Here is an 18114-nt window from a genome sequence, read left to right as displayed (position 1 = left end):
GATCCACTTTTATTGAAATATTTTAAGACACCATCGGTCGCTTTATCCCCCACCCCCCGTGTGTTATTAATCCTTTGCTACAGGGAACTACCATCCCTGTGTTTTGGGGGACAGCTGACGCCCTGTATTAACCCATAGGGAGTGTTATTTATTTTGACTACAAATTGTACACAAGTGGCGCAATAATCTCCCCCTTTTTATCTATATATATATCTATCCTTAGATTTTTATGGCACTCCCAATCATACTGTCATCCACCTGGGTGCCCTCCTCCAAACGATATAGAACTGCAGGGGGTACCTTCAATTATTGTCCATAAAGAAGGAAACCAGGCGGCACTCCAAGGATTTGTTGCAGGCAAAATACTTTATATTAAAGTGACAGTGCAAAATAAATTAGTACAGCATAGTGCAAGCCACCTTGCACTATGCTGTACTAATTTATTTTGCACTGTCACTTTAATATAAAGTATTTTGCCTGCAACAAATCCTTGGAGTGCCGCCTGGTTTCCTTCTTTATGGACAATAATTGAAGGTACCCCCTGCAGTTATATCTCTATCTCTATCTCGCAGCGACACTCTAGACGACTGGATACAAGACAAAAGAATGCACAAATACAGCTTTGAAATGTTGATCACAACGGGCCTTTTTTTGTTTTGTATCCAGTCATGTAGAGTGCCACCACACGCTTCCATGTACTAGGACCCTGCTGGGCTCGTAGTATTATTTTTTTTTATTTTTTTTTTATAAAACTCAGGAGTGTTATATTTGGAACTCACTGCAGCACCTAAAAAAACTCCTAATAGCACAGTATTGATAGGTTTGTGTTGAAAAAAGAATTCACACTTTTTTTTCACCATTTTTTTATTTTCCATTTCTTGTTACCATGAAGTACTGCGGGTCGTATGCACGAAGATCTTATTAAGTCTTTGATGTGTACCCAATATTTATTTTTCTTTGAATTTTTGAATACCTGTTGACTAATAGGTGCTGGTCAATTTTATATATATATATATATATATTATATTATATTATTCTGATGGACAGATAAGCTTTTATGTTTTTATTCTTGTACATTTAAAACCTGCTTGCTATATCATGTATATTATATATTTTTGTAAGTTTTATATTTTATTTTTAATATATGTCCATGTGAAAAGTAGTAAGAAGATGACACACACCAGACTTACCCAAATATATCCTTTTTAAAAGTAGAAATTTATGCCATTCAGTTGACCTTTCTCAAGTCTTTCAGCATTAGAATATCCTATCGGGTACACGTTTCCAGTGTGCTCAGCCTCCTCTTTGCTGCATCACGGCATTTGACTGACTACTGTATTTTTGTCTGTGCTCACAAAGTAATGGATTCATAGGCACCATGAATTATGTGTGATAGCACCAGCACATCCAAATGAGGTCACACTGTTTGCAATCACGTTACTGCAATGCCTACAATGAAGCTGATCACGTGCATGTGTGTGGATAGATAGTAATTTTACATTAATGTATGTGTACAAGGTAATTCATGAATGCCAAATATATTGATATTAGTAATTGACCTTCTAAATTATTTTAAATCTACATTTTGTGTTGTAGTGATATCAATCTAAAGGATATTCTGTCAAATCTGGCAGTACAGATTGATACTGAAAGCATTTCAAAGTTTAACATAAACCGCAGAGAAGTCTGGGACGGAGCATGTCGTGGACTAAAGCGGCAAACATTTAGGCCTGAAAATCGCCTTTCTGTAATTTTCACTGATTCCTTTGGGAATACAGAAGGAGCTGTAGATTTTGGTGGCCCAACGAGGGAATTTTTTAGACTTCTTCTACAGTTTTTGCAAATCAGCAAATTATTTGAAGGACCAGAAAATTCAAAGACATTGTCTTGTGATGCTCAAGGTATTTTTATATTTGTTTTGGTTTCTCCATTTGTTTTCTCTGTTATTATCATTATGTTCTTTTTTTTTTTTTTTTTTGGTAAGTTTACATCTGGACTTGACAATTTTTTTTCTAGATACTAGGAGCAAAGATGAAAGTGTAGGAGCCATACCACTACTGTTGCCACCACCTCCCCTCCCACACAACTAAGGGGGCCCCCCAGGCAAACCAGCCCTCTGAATCAATCCCCCGAGTAAACAATCCTCCGCTTTTTGGCCATATCACTGCCCCCTTCGAAGCACAATCCCTGGCCACACATAGACCCCCCTATTGGATAGCTATATGCAGCTGGAGTTTGAAAACTGCACACAGCATAGGCTGGGACGATCACTCAGCACATGCACTCCTGTGCATGAAATGGCAGCCGCAATAAAGCCATGCCCACGAATCTGCTCGCTCTCTCCCTCCTTGCATAATTTGGTAGCCAGGCAGCAAAAGCTAGGGGCCATGGCTACCTGGCCCCTGGGATTTGTCGAGCCCTGGTTTAGATCGTCAAACTTAATTGGTTAGTTATTTCCTTGCTTTATGTTTGGAAGAAGAAAAAAATCAGTTGTATCATATATACAATATATATAAAGAATGCTAATTGAAAACCATATTCCAGGCTTTAAATGCATCTAGGTATGATTGAGGAGTAATGTAGAAGACTAATAAACAATATCACTAGTTATATATCCATATCACATACTGTGCAGTCCTATAGTGTATGTTTTTAATTATGTTTCTCCCTAATATACAGGAATACAAAATTTTAAGAAAAACTATGTATAGGTTTCAAGAAAGTTTGCCTCTACTAATCCATTTACGTGTTTAAATTCTGTACGTGTTCCCTGTACTGTGCTACTTATACCCCTTTTCCACCTCGTCCAAAAACATGGGTTTTTGCACGGGTGTGTGCATTTACACGTGTTTTTTGGCTAGTGGAAACGTCTCCCTCTGAAAAAACCCGGGTCAAGTGATCTGGGAATCCTACCAGGGTAGGACGCGGGAATGACCCGTGTAAGGTGTAGTGTAAACAAGTTACCCATGTCAGTCGACACGGGACCCGTTTACAGCATGTGAAGATCCCATACCTCCCTGACCGCAGGTTTTCGCGGGCAGTCTCGAGGTTGGGGGGGGGGGGCAGCGCATGCTGTCTCTCCTGCTATGCAGACAGCAGCGCTGGCAGAGAAATTGTGTGCCGGAGGCTGGGGGCAGCTCAGCAGCTTCCAGAGTGCCGGGCTTGCCCCCAGCAAGACAGTGGGCAGCATGGAATTGGTGGTGTGGCCTAACGGGTACGAGGCCATGTCCCGGGGGTCCTGATCTACCGGTTTTCCCGGCGCTTGGAGATAACTTCATCTCCAATCGCCAGGCAGAAGAAACTGTATCCGGGTGCAGTGTAAACGGCGCCTACACGGGATATTCCCGGGTTCGCTCCCATAGTGGAAAAGGGGTCCTTCTCGTGTCTGACCTGGCTTGGAACCGTGTTCCAAATCCCGGGGTCAGACCCGAGACTTCTAGTGGAAAAGGGGTATCACCGTATCCTAAGATACTACTCAAGGAACTGTAGATAGTATGTACACAATTTTAATGCTAGGCATGTGCATCCGCTGGGTCAAGCACAATGTGCCAATATGCTATTCATGGTACAGGTATATTGTTATATCTGCTTGAGGCTCCTAATTGCTTTACTTTGGTTTTTATTGTTAGACTTTTACATGGTGTTTTCGTTAAATTCAAATTGGTTTACTCATATTAATTATAATTTCTCTAGCATGCATAGGGTATACTGGGATGGTAAATTACAGTGGGGTATAGATGGGTCCATTGGAGCAGGTGCACTTTAAATTTCTTCAACCTAGTGTGTGCTGGCTCCTCCCCTCTATGCCTCCTCCCATCAGACCAGTTTAGAAAACTATGCCCTCAGAACTTGTCACATGCTGTAGGGCTCCAGTGTTTGTTTTTTGGGTTGTTTTTCCTTTAAATATTTTATATTTCTCTAATTTTTCAGACAAGCGCCTGTCTGCATCGAGGGACTTAGGGGGAGGGGTGGACCCGTCCAGACCTTATAGAGAGGTATGGCCCCGGATACCTAGTAACCATGACATCGGCCATGGGGTGATCTCTCACCGCAGCCGTATGGAGGGCTGGTGCTGGATCCTCAGAACCTGCCGACACCCCCGAACAGCTGAAGTTATGCAAGACTGTTGAGCATGCACTGGTTCACGAATAGCGGGATACCCGGTTCACAAGGCGTCAAATCATTGATCAGGCACACTTCTCTAATAGAGCTACTATGCCTTATTAGACTGTGTGTAGATTCCGCTGTAGGCGCACCATAGCAGAGGGGCAGAGCTTACAGAGCAGGACAGCAAGCGCCATTATACATACCGCGTGTACAGAGTTCAGCTACAGCGACGCCAGAGCCAGCGCGGACCTCACAAGTCTCCCGGGACTGTGGTATGCAGTGGGGGCTAATTGTTGGGAGGAGCAGGTTACACTTGGGGTTGCTATTAAGTGACTCCGGAATCAGTACTGCCTGGCTATATTATACACAGCTCATAGTGTGCTGGTTTCTCCCACTATGTGCTTTCTCCTGTTGGCTGTTTTATTTACTACTGCTTGCAGGGGTGACACACTGTACTTTTTCCTGTGTGTGTGTGTGTCATCTATACTGTGTAAGAATGACAGGGAAAAGTATTCTGTAAAGACTGCTCTAATAAGTTTACACAGACATCTGAAGGATCACATATTTTTGACCAGTGTACGGAGTCTGGGTAATAATCTGACGGCAGGTCACAAGAGTCTACACCAGTGTGGCTGTACACTTTAACAGGTGTCATGACAGATATTTCCTCAGAACTGGATGCTCCTGGCCACAACAGACAAGCTCTTAGACAGTCTGTGGAGGAATTGGTCTCTAAAAAGTGGTGGATTAAATCCTCTACTCATCCGCCCAGACTAAATGCACCAAAAATGCATGTTCCCACAGGTCCTGCAGTTGAATGACACGGGGGAAGACATGCCAGATATAGAGGATATGGATTAAGAATGGAGGAGGAAATTGGGGACCCTTCTCAAGGGGTTGAGTCACTCATTTGTGCAATACTGAGGTTATGGAAATACGTGAAAAAGACACTCTGGTAGAACCTGTATATTTCAGTAAACCACAAAAGTCTAGTGTTAACGTCTTCTGTCTTCTGAACGAAATGCCTAATTTAAGGAAGCTTGATTGCATTCTGTTAAAAAAATTCCAGATTCTTAAAAGGTTTTTGTCTTTTCTCTTTCCTCCTGAAGACAGGAAGCTTTGGGAAAATCCACCCACGGTTGACTCTTCAGTTTCTCGTCTCTCTAAAGATTGCACTTCCACTCCCGGGGGCTACTTCTTTAAAAGACTCCTCACACCATAAGATTGAAGCAACACTAGAAACTGTTTCTGCAGGGGGGTACACTGGTATTCCACAGGGAATAACATAGGGGGTGTAGAGTTGGATCTTGATACGAGGCACCGCTTTGACTGTTCCCAGGATGCACTGCACCGCCGCCTGTATATCCCCGCTTCCAGGCACTGGAGCTCAGTTTGTAAGTTGGTGCCTGCAGTGCATGCTGCTAACAGGATGGGCTGCATTAGGCAGCCCTAATAAGAGCTTTTCTAAGAAGAAAGAAGACTTCAAGGGCCGCAGCACAGGCACTAGATGCCATGGATATCACTGACATTCCGAGCTACGGCTCAATCACCTCCCCCAGCGGCGCTGCATACTCCTGTGCCCTGGTTGCCGGGTACTTGCAGCGGAAGCGCTCTGGTTCCCATAAGGTACACATCACCGCTGCTGCTCTCTTGGATCACGTGGCCGCACTTCATGAAGGAGGGAAGAGGGTTCCCCAGGTGGGACCCACTGAAATCGTGATCCAGATGCGGTCCCAGCAGATGGACCATGCTTCCGGCGTGGTCACTCTGGCCGTGCAGGGACCCCACTATATCCACCAGGGCAAGGAGCACATGTTGGATTTACTAAAATCAGTTTATTATAGGATCCATAGTACCCGGTGGTAAAGTCCTGCAGAGTGCATAAGGCACTGACCTGTAGCCCATCCCCCAGCTCCAGGCGCCATCTACAGCAGGTGTTCTCGCCCTGAAGCTGCATCTCTCCTTCACTCCCTGTCAGCGTTTGGGCGCCATTTCACAGAGCTGCGCTGATTCTGGGACTGCTTGGCACTGTCTCCTCTGTAAAGCCGCCTGTCTCATGAGCGCTGTGCATTTACGGGACACTTAAGTATTCTACATGTCGTTTAGTATGAATATTTAGTACAAGTATCCTGTGATATACATCCATTGTTTACTGTGCATTGTTATATCTGTATTCATACATGTATATGTACTATTACTAATCCAGTGCAGTTTTATTGTTATGTAATAATTTCTACATTGTACATGTGACTGTGTGTGCCTATAGCTGCTGTGTGGTTTCCATTCTGTGTATGTCGCACATATTGCTATCACTATATTCTGTACCCTGGGGGGGCTAAGTGCATCAGGGTCTCGTATACCATATAGTATTCCACAGGATATACTGTTTTTTGTATTTTTATCTGTGTATTTCAGTCACCTCATACCTCTTAAATCCTCTGTTTGTGCTCAGCATTTGCAGTCACATACCATAGGTGGTTTTTGTCGGGTATTGTGCTTGTCTTTCTATATTGTTCTGTCACGCCCTATGGCTACATTCTCAATGTCTGCTGCACAGTGCGGGAACTCCGCGTACGCTCATGCATCAGGCAGTGCTGACGCCATGGTTTTACCTGAGGAAAATATATCAGCTGAGGGTTCAGGTATTGGGTGTTCTGCATCCCCCAGTCAGCCTGCAGCACCGGTGGCACACCAAGAATCACCTTGGGCTGATTTTTCAAATTTGCTGACTACGCTTGTAACACGACTTACACCCCCTGTGGGACCTCCTGTGCCATTACAGCCACATATTGTCCCTGTAGTTAGTTCGCCATGGGCAGATACTGTCTACTCATTTACAGCAATTAAATCAGTCCTTTGTTAAAAGCTTAACCCTTGCCCTACTGGTACCAAAGGGTCATCTAAGTGGGCCATTTCTTCCTCACAATCTACTCATGTTTCGGATACTTCATCCGATGGGGTTGGGGAATATACTGATCCCTTAGACACTAATACAGCTGATTCTGATGTGGAATCTGTGACGCAGGTTGATGTTCCTGATATAGTGGAGGCTATCAAACTGATTCTTCAGATTGATGATGAGACTGACCCTCCAGATACGTCTAAGCAACCTGATAAGTTCAAACGTCGGAAGGTTACTAAATTAGTCTTGCCACATTCTGACCATTTAATTGACATACGTCAGGAATCCTGGGAGTCTCCAGGAAAGAAATTTTCCCTGTCTAAAAAGATGCTAGCTCATTATCCTATCTCCGCAGAGTTAAGTACCAAGTGGGAAACACCTCCACCAGTGGACTCGCATGTGGCCCGTCTTGTGTCATCTACTCTGCCTGTCACTACTGTCACCTCTCTGAAGGAACTGACGGATAAGTGTGTGGAGGGCTGCTTTAAGTCTATTTACACTCTCTTGCTGGTGCTGTACATAGTCCCACTTTGTCAGCCTCTCGGGCTGCAAAAGGTATTGAAGCCTGGGTTCAAGCAGTTGAGGCAGAGCTACCTCAGAATTTTCCAGATAATGCCAGACAATGTCTATCATGTATTATCAGAGCCTCCCATTACATTCATGAGGCAGCCTCTGATGCAGGTGTTATGGCGGCCAAAGCGTCTACCACGTCCATACTGGCTCACCGGATTCGGTGTTTACGGTCCTTGTGGGTGCACCTGTACTCTAAGAAGACCTTTGAGGTGCTCCCTTATTAAGGGAGGTTATAATATTTGTGTAAGATTGGAACAAGATTGTGACTGACTTGGTGTCTGCCAAGACTGCAAGTCTCCAAAGTACTAATCCTTCGGCTCCGAAGGCTAAGAGTAAAACTTTGCGATCCTTTCGACCTCCAGGTAAAGAAAATGGTCAGGCGTACCCGAGACAAGCTCGCGCTTCCAAATCCTCAAAGTCAAAACCAAAACTTTCTTGGGCTGCCCGTCAGCCTGCTTCCAAATTGGCCAAGCCTGCTGCATGACTGGGCTGTTGAGCAGTGACTCAGGTGGCTCAGTTTCAGGGAAAGTGGTTACCATACGAAACCATCCTCCCCATAAACATCTTTGAACTAAGGACGATTAACAATGTCCTTTTTCAGGCCTTCCACCTGTTACAAAATCACGCCACTCAAGTACAAGCAGACAATGCCACCACGGTGGGCTACATCAATCGACAAGGCGGAACCAAAGGCAAGGTGGCTATGAGAAGTCACCAATATCCTCCTTTGGGCAGAGTGACATGCCACGGCACTGTCTGCCATATTCATTCTGGGAGTGGACAACTGGGAGCCAGATTTCCTCAGTCGGCAAGATCTCCACCCGGAGAGAGTGGGGTCGCCACCCTCAATTCTTCTGTCAGATAGTATCCCTATGGGGTTGGCCTCAGATCTGATGGCATCCCGACACAACACGCATCTTCAGTGTTACTGCTCAAGGACAAGGGACCCACAGGCGACAGCTGTAGATGCATTTTTTACGCCCTGGACCTTTTAGACGATCTATCTGTTCCCTCCATTCACTCTAGTACCACGAATCTTAGAGGGAAAAGGTTCAGGCAATTTTAATCTCCTTGGCGGGCCTGGTACGCAGATCTCTTCTCCCTGTTGGTAGCCAACCCCTGGCCATTGACGCTGAGATAAGATCTTCAGCAAGGCCCATTCGTCTATCCAAACTTACAGCGGCTATGTTTGACGGGGTGGAAGTTGAGAGGGAGATTTTAGCCAGGAAGGGCATTCCAGAGGCCGTTATCCCGACTGCTCCATGCTAGGAAAGATGTCACATCACGGCACTACCATCGGCTATGGAAGATGTATGTCTCCTGGTGTCAGTCATCGTTATCTGCCAGCGGTTTTCAAATTGGGTCGTTTTGCCTTGTCAGTCTTTTAACAAAAATGGTTGGCCTAGATCTCGGAGGTTCAGACCTTTCTTAAGGGTGTGCTCCACTTGCAACCACCTTTTGTATATCCTACGACCCCTTGGGATCTCACAGTTGGTGTTGGATTTTCTACAACCATTGCAGCAGGCGGAGTCCAAGTATTTGCTTGGAAGACTCTCACCTTGTTGGCTCTTGCTTCTGCGCGGCGACTCTCTGAATTGGGGGGCCTTGTCCTGAAAATCTTGGGTTTCACGAAGATCGTGCAGAACTCAGGACTTGTAGGTTGTCTCGGCATTTCACATAAATCCACCTATTGTAGTTCAGGTAGTAACCGATTCCTCCACGCCTCGTAGTTTGGATATGGTGCAAGCGTTGTGCATTTATGTCAACGGAATGGCTCGTACCCGGAAGTCAGATACTCCTTTGTTTTGTATGAGGCCACCAAGATTGGTTGTCCTGCTTCGAAGCAAACCATTGGATAAAACTCACTATCCAACAGGCTTATTCATTTGTGTCCTTACCTTTGCCACAGTCTGTCACCGCCCATTCCACTAGGTCGGTGAGATATTCCTGGGCGGCTGCTCGTGGAGTCTCTGCCTTGCAGTTGCGTAGGGCTGCTACCTGGTCCAGTGCCCACACTTTTGTTAAATTCTATTGTTTTGATACCTTGGCGTCGGGCGCTCAGTTTGGTTTTGCATGGATCTCGGCACACACCCACCCGTAATGAGAGCTCTGGCATGTCCCCACTGTAATTCACCATCCCAGTATACTCTATGGATGCTAGTTAAAACTGGATTTTGGTACTTACTGGTAAATGCTTTTCTCCAAGACCATAGGGGATACAGGCCGCCCACCTCTGTGCTTTCTTTTCTGCATATTGTTTGTGTTGTTGTGCATCAGCGTATGCGCGTTGCTTTCGCTATTTTTTTGTTTTACTTTTTAAGTTATGTTGCTCAGTTTCTCCTGTTCTTCTATTCTGTTTTTTCCTCCTCCTTGAGGCATGTTCCGTCTCCTTCGGGCACAGTTATGGAGACTGGTCTGATGAAAGGGGGCATAGAGGGGAGGAGCCAGCACACACTAGGTTGAAAAAATTTAAAGTGCACCACCTCAAATAGAACCATCTATACCCCGCTGTAATTCGCCATCCCAGTATCCCCTACGGACTTCAAGAAAAGGATTTACCGGTAAGTACCAAAATCACGTGTATTTTTTTGGTGTGTATGTGTGGTTTTTTTTTTTTTTTTTTATTTTTTTTTTATGCACTTTTTTAATGTTTTTCAGCTTTGCGGAATGATGAGTATTATCTGGCTGGTTTATCCATTTCACTATCACTGGTGCACGGTGGACCCGCTCCAAATTTTTTTTCTCCTGTCTTATACAATGCTCTAACATATGGCTGGAAAAATACTCCACTTGTATTACAAGATCTTGTAGATGTGGAAGCAAAAGAAATTATGCAGAAGGTATATACATAATGTTAATTTAATTACTGCATTTATTTTTAATTATGTGTCAATGATTTTATTTTATTTTTTTGTATATTCATTTTGAGTCGTGATTTCATTATCTCACATTTAGTAATGTCATGTTGACCTATAGATTTACCCATTTATATTTTTTTAAATTTCAGATTATGAATGCTACTTCAGTTGAGAATCTTCAAGACGTGTTGTATGAAAATAACCTGCTCCTTAATCTTGCTGGCTGTCTCCGTGTAATTAAAACAGTTGACGACAAACACCAAATTGTCCAAGACTACTTGCATTGGTATCTACGGGATAGAACAATGCATTCTGAAGAGAGGTTATTACATTTAAAGTTTAAATAATGCCACGTTTATTTAATTGTTGGATTTTCCAGTCGGATTATACTGACTTTATAGAATACTTTAGTGTTGAGTAGAATGCATAACCAGTTGCTTCTGTATGCTATAAAGATTAGCTGCATAAAAGAAAATACCTTTTTTTTTTATTCTTTTTTTTTTTTTTGGAGATAAACAGCGTAACTATTTAAATGTGTGCAAAATGTAGAAAAAATGTATATTAAAATTTAGTGTTGGTAAATTGCAATGAACAAAAGTCCCTCTAGAGCAGTGGTTCCCAAGCTCTGTCCCCAAGTAACCTCAACAGTTCGTGTTTTCCAGGTCACCAAGCAGTTGAACAGGTGTATTCATTACTCACTGACACATTTTAAAAGACCCACAGGTGGACCAAATTATTTCACTTGCAATCCTGTGAGGGGACCTGGAAAATATTAACTGTTGGGGGTACTTGAGACCGCGGTTGGGTACCACGGCTCTAGAGGGTAAAACAGGATTTTAATTACCTACCGGTAAATCCTTTTCTCTTAGTCCGTACAGGATGCTGGGCGCCCGTCCCAGTGCGTACTGTATCTGCAGTTATCGGTTATGGTTACACTCATGTTGTTTTTCTTTTCAGTCAGTCCGTTGCTGATGTTATTCATGCCATGGCATGCGGTATGCTATTTTTGTTTGTGTTTACACAGGTTGTTACATTTTCGGTCAGCATATTGCTGTATATTTTTCATGCCGTCAGCTGGTGTTCTATTGAATGCCACGTTCTGCGGCATGTTTGAGGTGTGAGCTGGTATGACGCTCACCGTGTTTAAACAGTAAATTCTTTCCTCAAAATGTCCGTCTCCCTGGGCACAGTTCTATAACTGGAGTCTGGAGGAGGGGCATAGAGGGAGGAGCCAGTTCACACCCATTCAAAGTCTCTTATAGTGTGCCCATGCCTCCTGCGTATCCCGTCTTTACCCCATGGTTCTTTTGGAGTCCCCAGCATCCTCTACGGACTAATAGAAAATGATTTACCGGTAGGTATTAAAATCCTATTTTTCTCTTACGTCCTACAGGATGCTGGGGTCCATATTTGTACCATGGTGATGTACCAAAGCTCACCGAACGGGAGGGAGAGCGCGGAGGACCTGCAGAACTGATTGACCAAACTTTAGGCCCTCACTGTCCAAAGTATCGAACTTGTAAACGTAGCAAACATGTTAGACCCAGACTAAGTAGCTGCTCGGCAAAGTTGTAAAGCCTAGACACCCCGAGCAGCCACCCAGAAAGAACCCACCTTAGAGTAGAGTGGGCTTTAACAGATTTGGGACACTGCAATCCTGCAGTAGAATATGCATGCTGGATAGTGACTCTGATCCAGTGAGAGATCGTCTGCTTAGAAGCAGTACACCCAATTTTCTTGGGATCATACAGAACAGAGTCCGATTTTCTGTGACGAGCAGTCCTCTTCACATAGATTTTCAGAGACCTTGAAACATCTAAGGACTATGACGAAATAGAGGAGTCAGTAGTAGCGACTGGTACCACAATAGGTTGGTTGATACAAAAAGCCTACACAACCTTTAGAAGGAACTGCTGATGTGTCCGGAGCTCAGCTCTATCTTCACGGAAGATTAAGTAAGGGGCTTTAACAAGACAAAGCCCCCAACTCCGACACACGTCTAGCAAAAGCTAAGGCCAACAAAGTGACAGCCTTCCACGTGAGAAACTTGACTTCAAACTCCTGTAGAGGCTCGAACCAATCCGATTGGAGGAACTGTAACACCACATTAAGATCCCATGGTGACATAGGTGGCACAAAGGGAGTCTGGATGTGCAGAACTCCTTTCAAGAAAGTCTGTTCCTCAGGGAGGGAAGCCAGTTTCTGGAAGAAAATGGATAAGGCCAAAATCTGGACCTTTATGGATCCCAAACTCAGGACCATATCCACACCTGCTTGCAGGAAGAGGAGAAACCGTTCCAGTTGAAATTCCACTGTAGGAAACTTCTTGCATTCACACCAAGATACATACTTTTTCCAAATGCAATGGTAATGTTTAGACGTTTCTCCTTTCCTAGCCTGTATCAGGGTAGGAATAAACTTGTTCGGAATGCCTTTTACGAGCTCATATCTGGTGTTCAACCTCCATGTCGTTAAACGTAGTCGTGGTAAGTCTTGATAAGTGAATGGACCCTGTTCCAGAAGGTCCTCCCGAAGAGTAAGAGCGTTCAGGATGCTCCTCACAGCGCTGCAGTAAAGTACCGCTGAGCCGTCCGGGAGCGCACTTAATACTGCGCTCCTACCCTGAAGCCGCCATCTTCACACCGTCCCCCTGCTTGTTAGGTGGTGGCGGTGACTCCCTCGCCACACTTCAGCTCTGCAAGGGGGTGGTGGCCTGCTGCTGGGGTGAGCATTCCCCTGCGGCGGGGAGCGATCTATACCCTCTGGAGCTCAATGTCCAGTCAGTGGAGACAGTGGCTCAGACCCCGCAGGGCGGACACTCCTCCCCCGTTATTCCCCCCCTGCTGGCAGGCTGTTGCCAACAGCCTCCTGTACAAAAACAAACTCTAAAAAGTAACTTTACTAGAAAAACTCTATAGAGCTCCCCTAGGTGTGAACGGCTCCTCCGGGCAAATTTTCTAAACGGAGTCTGGTAGGAGGGACATAGAGGGAGGAGCCAGCCCACACTATTAAAGTCTTAAAGGTACTAATATGGACCCCCGCATCCTCTAGGATGTAAGAGAAATTTACTAAATATCAATTTGTTTTTGGAGTGTTTCAAAAATTTGAGTGTTATTTTACAAATCACATATTTACTAAATCCTCAATCAATTTCAAATCTTTTTTTTATTTTAATTTTAGACTAGTACTTTAGAGTCTGGGTACAGGTACCATAGGCCCATTACATGCTGGCCCTTGTGGTTCTAAAAGTTCAAAGCTGCTGGTGTAGGATTGCTGTAATCTCTAGTATCACTGTAAAGAAATAAGACTGGTACCCACACCATTTTTCTCCTAATTTTGATTAACCAGAATGGGCTCAGAAACTTTGTAGGATGGGTTAATCACGCAATTTTTTATTTTGTTTAAATTTAACTCTTTATTCTATAATATACCAAAGCATGCACAGATATTGAGCTATGCCGTCCTTATAATCTGTCTCTATTTGACTGATGTCTCCCATAAATAAGGGAATCTCAATGTAATTGACTAAAACTGGACACCAGAAACTGAAGATACCATAAAACACACTGCTTGTCCAGCGATTTGTTTTAGACTTCACACACAATTTTGTGTAGATTTTACCTAAGTAAACAGGCAGCGTTAGTTTAGCATCAGAGGGTGATCGTCAGTGGTGAGTACCAACCGGGGGCCCAGCTAGGAGTGACCCCCTGGTTTACTGTGCAGCTGACAGCATAGTGTGGAGGGCAGAACCCTCCTGTGGGGTCCCGCTATGGCCCCCGCGTGAGACTGGCTAAATAAAAGGTAAACCAAGCATTTATGTGAGGTTTTTAGATGCAGGGAAACATGGCCAGTATAAACATACAGCAGTAGCTCCGTTGCCATGGTGGGGGTCGGAGCTACATTAGAGCGGGCTCAGCAGCATTTTGGCACCTGCAGCAGCCTCCACAACTGCCCCTAGATCTTTCATTTCATCCTTCCGGAGTCCAGAAGGACTACCTATAGTTTATCTGTAGCGATTTGTTAATGTCCCAATATTCTATTGATTTAAATGTTTTAATTTTAGATTTAAAGAGGGACTGAAGACATTGGGTGTGCTTGACGCAATGAATGCGCATCCGGATTTATTTAAAAAAGCATTTATATGGAAAAAGGATGTTATGACATCCGATGTCGTGTCTCATCTCTTCAAAATATCCTATAGTCCAGTGGGTAGTAATGCAAGGATTCGTGAAGAGAGAATTATTTGCTACTGGCGAGACTTTATTCTGGATTGTGAAGGTTAGTATACTTTTATTTTCACATGCTTACATATATGCAAAAGTGCAAATGCCGGTACTAATGATTTTTAAGTTGATGATAACATTTGCTTTTATTTGGTTTCACTATTTCAGAGAGAGAATGCAGAACCAAGCTACAAGATATATTGTTGTTTGTGACTGGCGTAAACCATATTCCACCAATAGGACTTGACCCACAGCCATCCATTGAATTTATTGATGGATCGTCAAACTATCCAGAGGCTAACACTTGTGGCAATGTGCTTAGACTTCCATTTTCCAAAGGTTACAAAGAATTCAAAGAAAACTTAGAATTTGGTATTCTGAATTCACCTGGTTTTGGCCGACCATAGTATGTTTTTTTTTTTTTACATCTTTACCGTTTGTAACGTTTCTTGAAGTTGGAACATAGATGTTGACTATGACACTTAAAGGACCATCCCTCTGTATAATGTAGTTTCTGGATAGTTTTGTATTGTCCAAAACTGGGCTAGATGCTGATGGAAAAAAGTATATATATATATATATATATATATATATATATATATGTTCAGTGTCACATCTCTCTGCCCAAATCATCTAACACACCGCATAACACTATGCTACTACTGACACTAACATTGAGACACACAACCTATGTATAGTATTTGTATCCAAATATACATACACTAAAACACAAACTCCAGTGGTTTGAGCTCAGTTAACTTATGTCTTCTTATGCTGGGTACACACTGGCTGATATATCAGCCGTTCTGTTGAATGGCCCATATATTGTGGGTCAGTCAGCCAGTGTGTACGAACGATATATCTGTGAATGCTGTCCGTTGGCCCTGCAGTACAGCCGACTACCAATATATCTGTCGATTTTATTGGTGCATCGCTGTGTCTATGGGCGGTCAATGAATGGGCAGGCACATGTTAACACCCAAACAGTTGATGATGTCAGTCCCGATGGATCAGGCAGTGTGTTTGCTCAACACAATGCCCGGCCGTCCATACATATATATGCAGATATATCTACTAGTGCGGCACTTCAGCTATTGAGAAACTACACATCTCAGCACGCCCTGACACAGCTTTAGCATTCTCTGACAGCAAAACTGTGTCAGGGCATGCTGGGATATGTAGTTTCACAACAGCTGGAGGGCCGCAGTTTGGACATGCCTGTACTAATGTGTACCCAGCATTATATATATCAAAGGTGGCCTCACCTACAGTATAAGTAGTGCAGCCCACCATTCCTCATAGTTAAAATATCTCAGTGTGCAGGTGTCCATTTTAGAGGAGGTGACTAGGAGTTTTCATTATGTTTAAACATTTGATTCATAGAGTCTATGTGCAGCCTTTTCAACCCACCCTTTTTTATTATGGGGATGCTTTAAAAACTTGCTGTTTTTTCAACATATTTAGTTAAATGTTTGTTCTGTTTTTATACTATTTAGAGCAGAGTAAAATTTACGGAGGGAGTTGACTGCAAAACTGCAGCTGGTCTTGCCTATATTTTTGTAATAAAAATTTAGAAATTGTGACCCAAGCCTGATATTTAAATTGTCACAGTATATCACACATTTATTCCTGTGGGTGTTCTATTTGTGTCCATTACAATGTTTCTCATTTATCTCCTTTAGTTCTTGTACGGTCTGTAATGTAGCTTTTTTTTCAGTGTCCTTTCTATCACATCCTACAAATTGCATCTGCTGTTATATTGTAATGTTTGTGCTTCCTTAAAAAATAAAAAAAATAAAGTATTTACATTTAAAGTCAAAATGGGACTGACTGCAGAATGCTTGCAGCAACAAATAGCTAGTGTGTCATGGAAATGCTTTTGGCACACGATATAGTAAAAAAATTTCACACAGGAGGCAGAATACAGTAGCTACGGGGGGAGGGGAGGGGAGAGGGAGTGTTTATACACAGTGTAAGTCCCAAGGTGGGTACACAGTGGCCAATCTATTGGACAGTCAATTGAATTAATATTGCTGGTTCAACGGACTTGGTGTACCCCTGATATGTCAGAATGATGGTGTACATATCGCAATAGCCAGGCAGCACATCCGATGCCTCATATCTGCAGCTATATCCGTGTGTGTGTGTGTATATATGTATATATATATGTATATATATGTATATATATGTATATATATATATATATATATATATATATATATATATATATATATATATGGTCCGGCAGGGCTTGACAATGCAACTGGGTGGTTGCATGTAAATGCACACCCAGTTGTGAAGTCAGTCATTAAAGGTTGGGCAGTGTGTATGGCCAAATCATCTGCAGATGATCTTTCAGTGTGTATCCAGCCCTACGCATGCAGTAGCTATACCCCACACTCCTTCAGCCACCAGACCTCCACAGTGCATCTCATGACCCCTTCATATGGAGCTTCAAGGAAGGTCTCACTGTTGATATGTTGCTGCCTCACAGTATCTGAGAACTGCAGTGGTAAGCAGATTGAAGTTTATTGCTGAGCAGTGCACTACTGCTGGAACTAGTATAAAATGAGGCTACCCACATGTGGGAGTGACTTAGTGTATAAGGTGAAGGGGTGATCTTCAGTTTGCCGAATGTCGGGATCCCGGCGCACAGTATACCGGCGATGGAATCCCGACATACCGGCACATATTCTCCCTCGTGGGGGTCCACGACCACCATGGAGGGAGAATAAAATAGCGTTGTGCGCATAGCGTGTCACCGTCCCCACGGCGAGCCCACAAGGGGCTCCTTTGCGCTCGGCACGGTGTCGGGCTCCTGGCGCCGGTATGCTGGTCGCCGGGAGTCCAATCGTCGGCATACCATACTACACCCGAGGTGAAGGGCTGTCCTTCAAAAGCGAAGGTGGCAGTATCAATGGGGAGGTCAGATATACAAAGGAACCCTCCCAGGACAGCCATCCGAGCAGTGGTGCAGGATGGATTGGCTGCGCCCTGTCTTAGCTTGACCCTCTATCCCTGGACCAAGTTTAAATTTGACTTTCTAGAAATTTTACAGCCAACATAGGGAATCCAGCGCTGCACTAGTATAACATCCAAAACCTGGATAACAGTGCTGTCTGTGGGATACCTCTGCCTAACAGTATTGCACTGGGATGGAGGACTCGCAAGTTTAGCAAGAAACACCCCTCCATTTCTAGTCAAGGGGGTGGGTATACCCACCGCTGTAACAGAAGAATGTGCACGTTGTATCCACAGGTCAAGGCACAAACGCAATATAAGGTAATTTAGTCCTATAACAGATAGAGCTCAGCTTATTACTCCATAGGGAATACAGAACAATTCTAATAATAATGCTGATACACCCAGGTGTTGAGGTTACTCTCACATGGCCCTATCACTTCAGAGTCAAGAGGCATTAAATGATAACCCTTACACTATTTAGGTGCAA

General features: G+C 43.7%; 1 protein-coding gene across 2 annotated transcripts in view; it reads left to right on the top strand.

Moving 5' to 3' along the window:
* The window catches only part of LOC135050991 (uncharacterized), a 30529-nt gene extending 14045 nt beyond the window's left edge, over positions 1–16484 (top strand). For both annotated transcript variants that reach the window (XM_063957202.1, XM_063957201.1), the window contains 5 exons: positions 1597–1901; positions 10241–10422; positions 10590–10762; positions 14504–14718; positions 14832–16484. In XM_063957202.1, the coding sequence (XP_063813272.1) occupies positions 1597–1901; positions 10241–10422; positions 10590–10762; positions 14504–14718; positions 14832–15070 (1114 nt within the window). In that variant the 3' untranslated portion in view covers positions 15071–16484. The remainder of the gene's footprint in view (positions 1–1596; positions 1902–10240; positions 10423–10589; positions 10763–14503; positions 14719–14831) is intronic.
* The last annotated feature ends 1630 nt before the right edge of the window (positions 16485–18114 follow it).

Source organism: Pseudophryne corroboree, chromosome 2, assembly GCF_028390025.1.
Source record: "Pseudophryne corroboree isolate aPseCor3 chromosome 2, aPseCor3.hap2, whole genome shotgun sequence".
In the NCBI taxonomy this organism is placed as follows: Eukaryota; Metazoa; Chordata; class Amphibia; order Anura; family Myobatrachidae; genus Pseudophryne; species Pseudophryne corroboree.
Note: the sequence above shows the minus strand (reverse complement) of the source record. Positions and strands in the feature narration are given on the sequence as shown.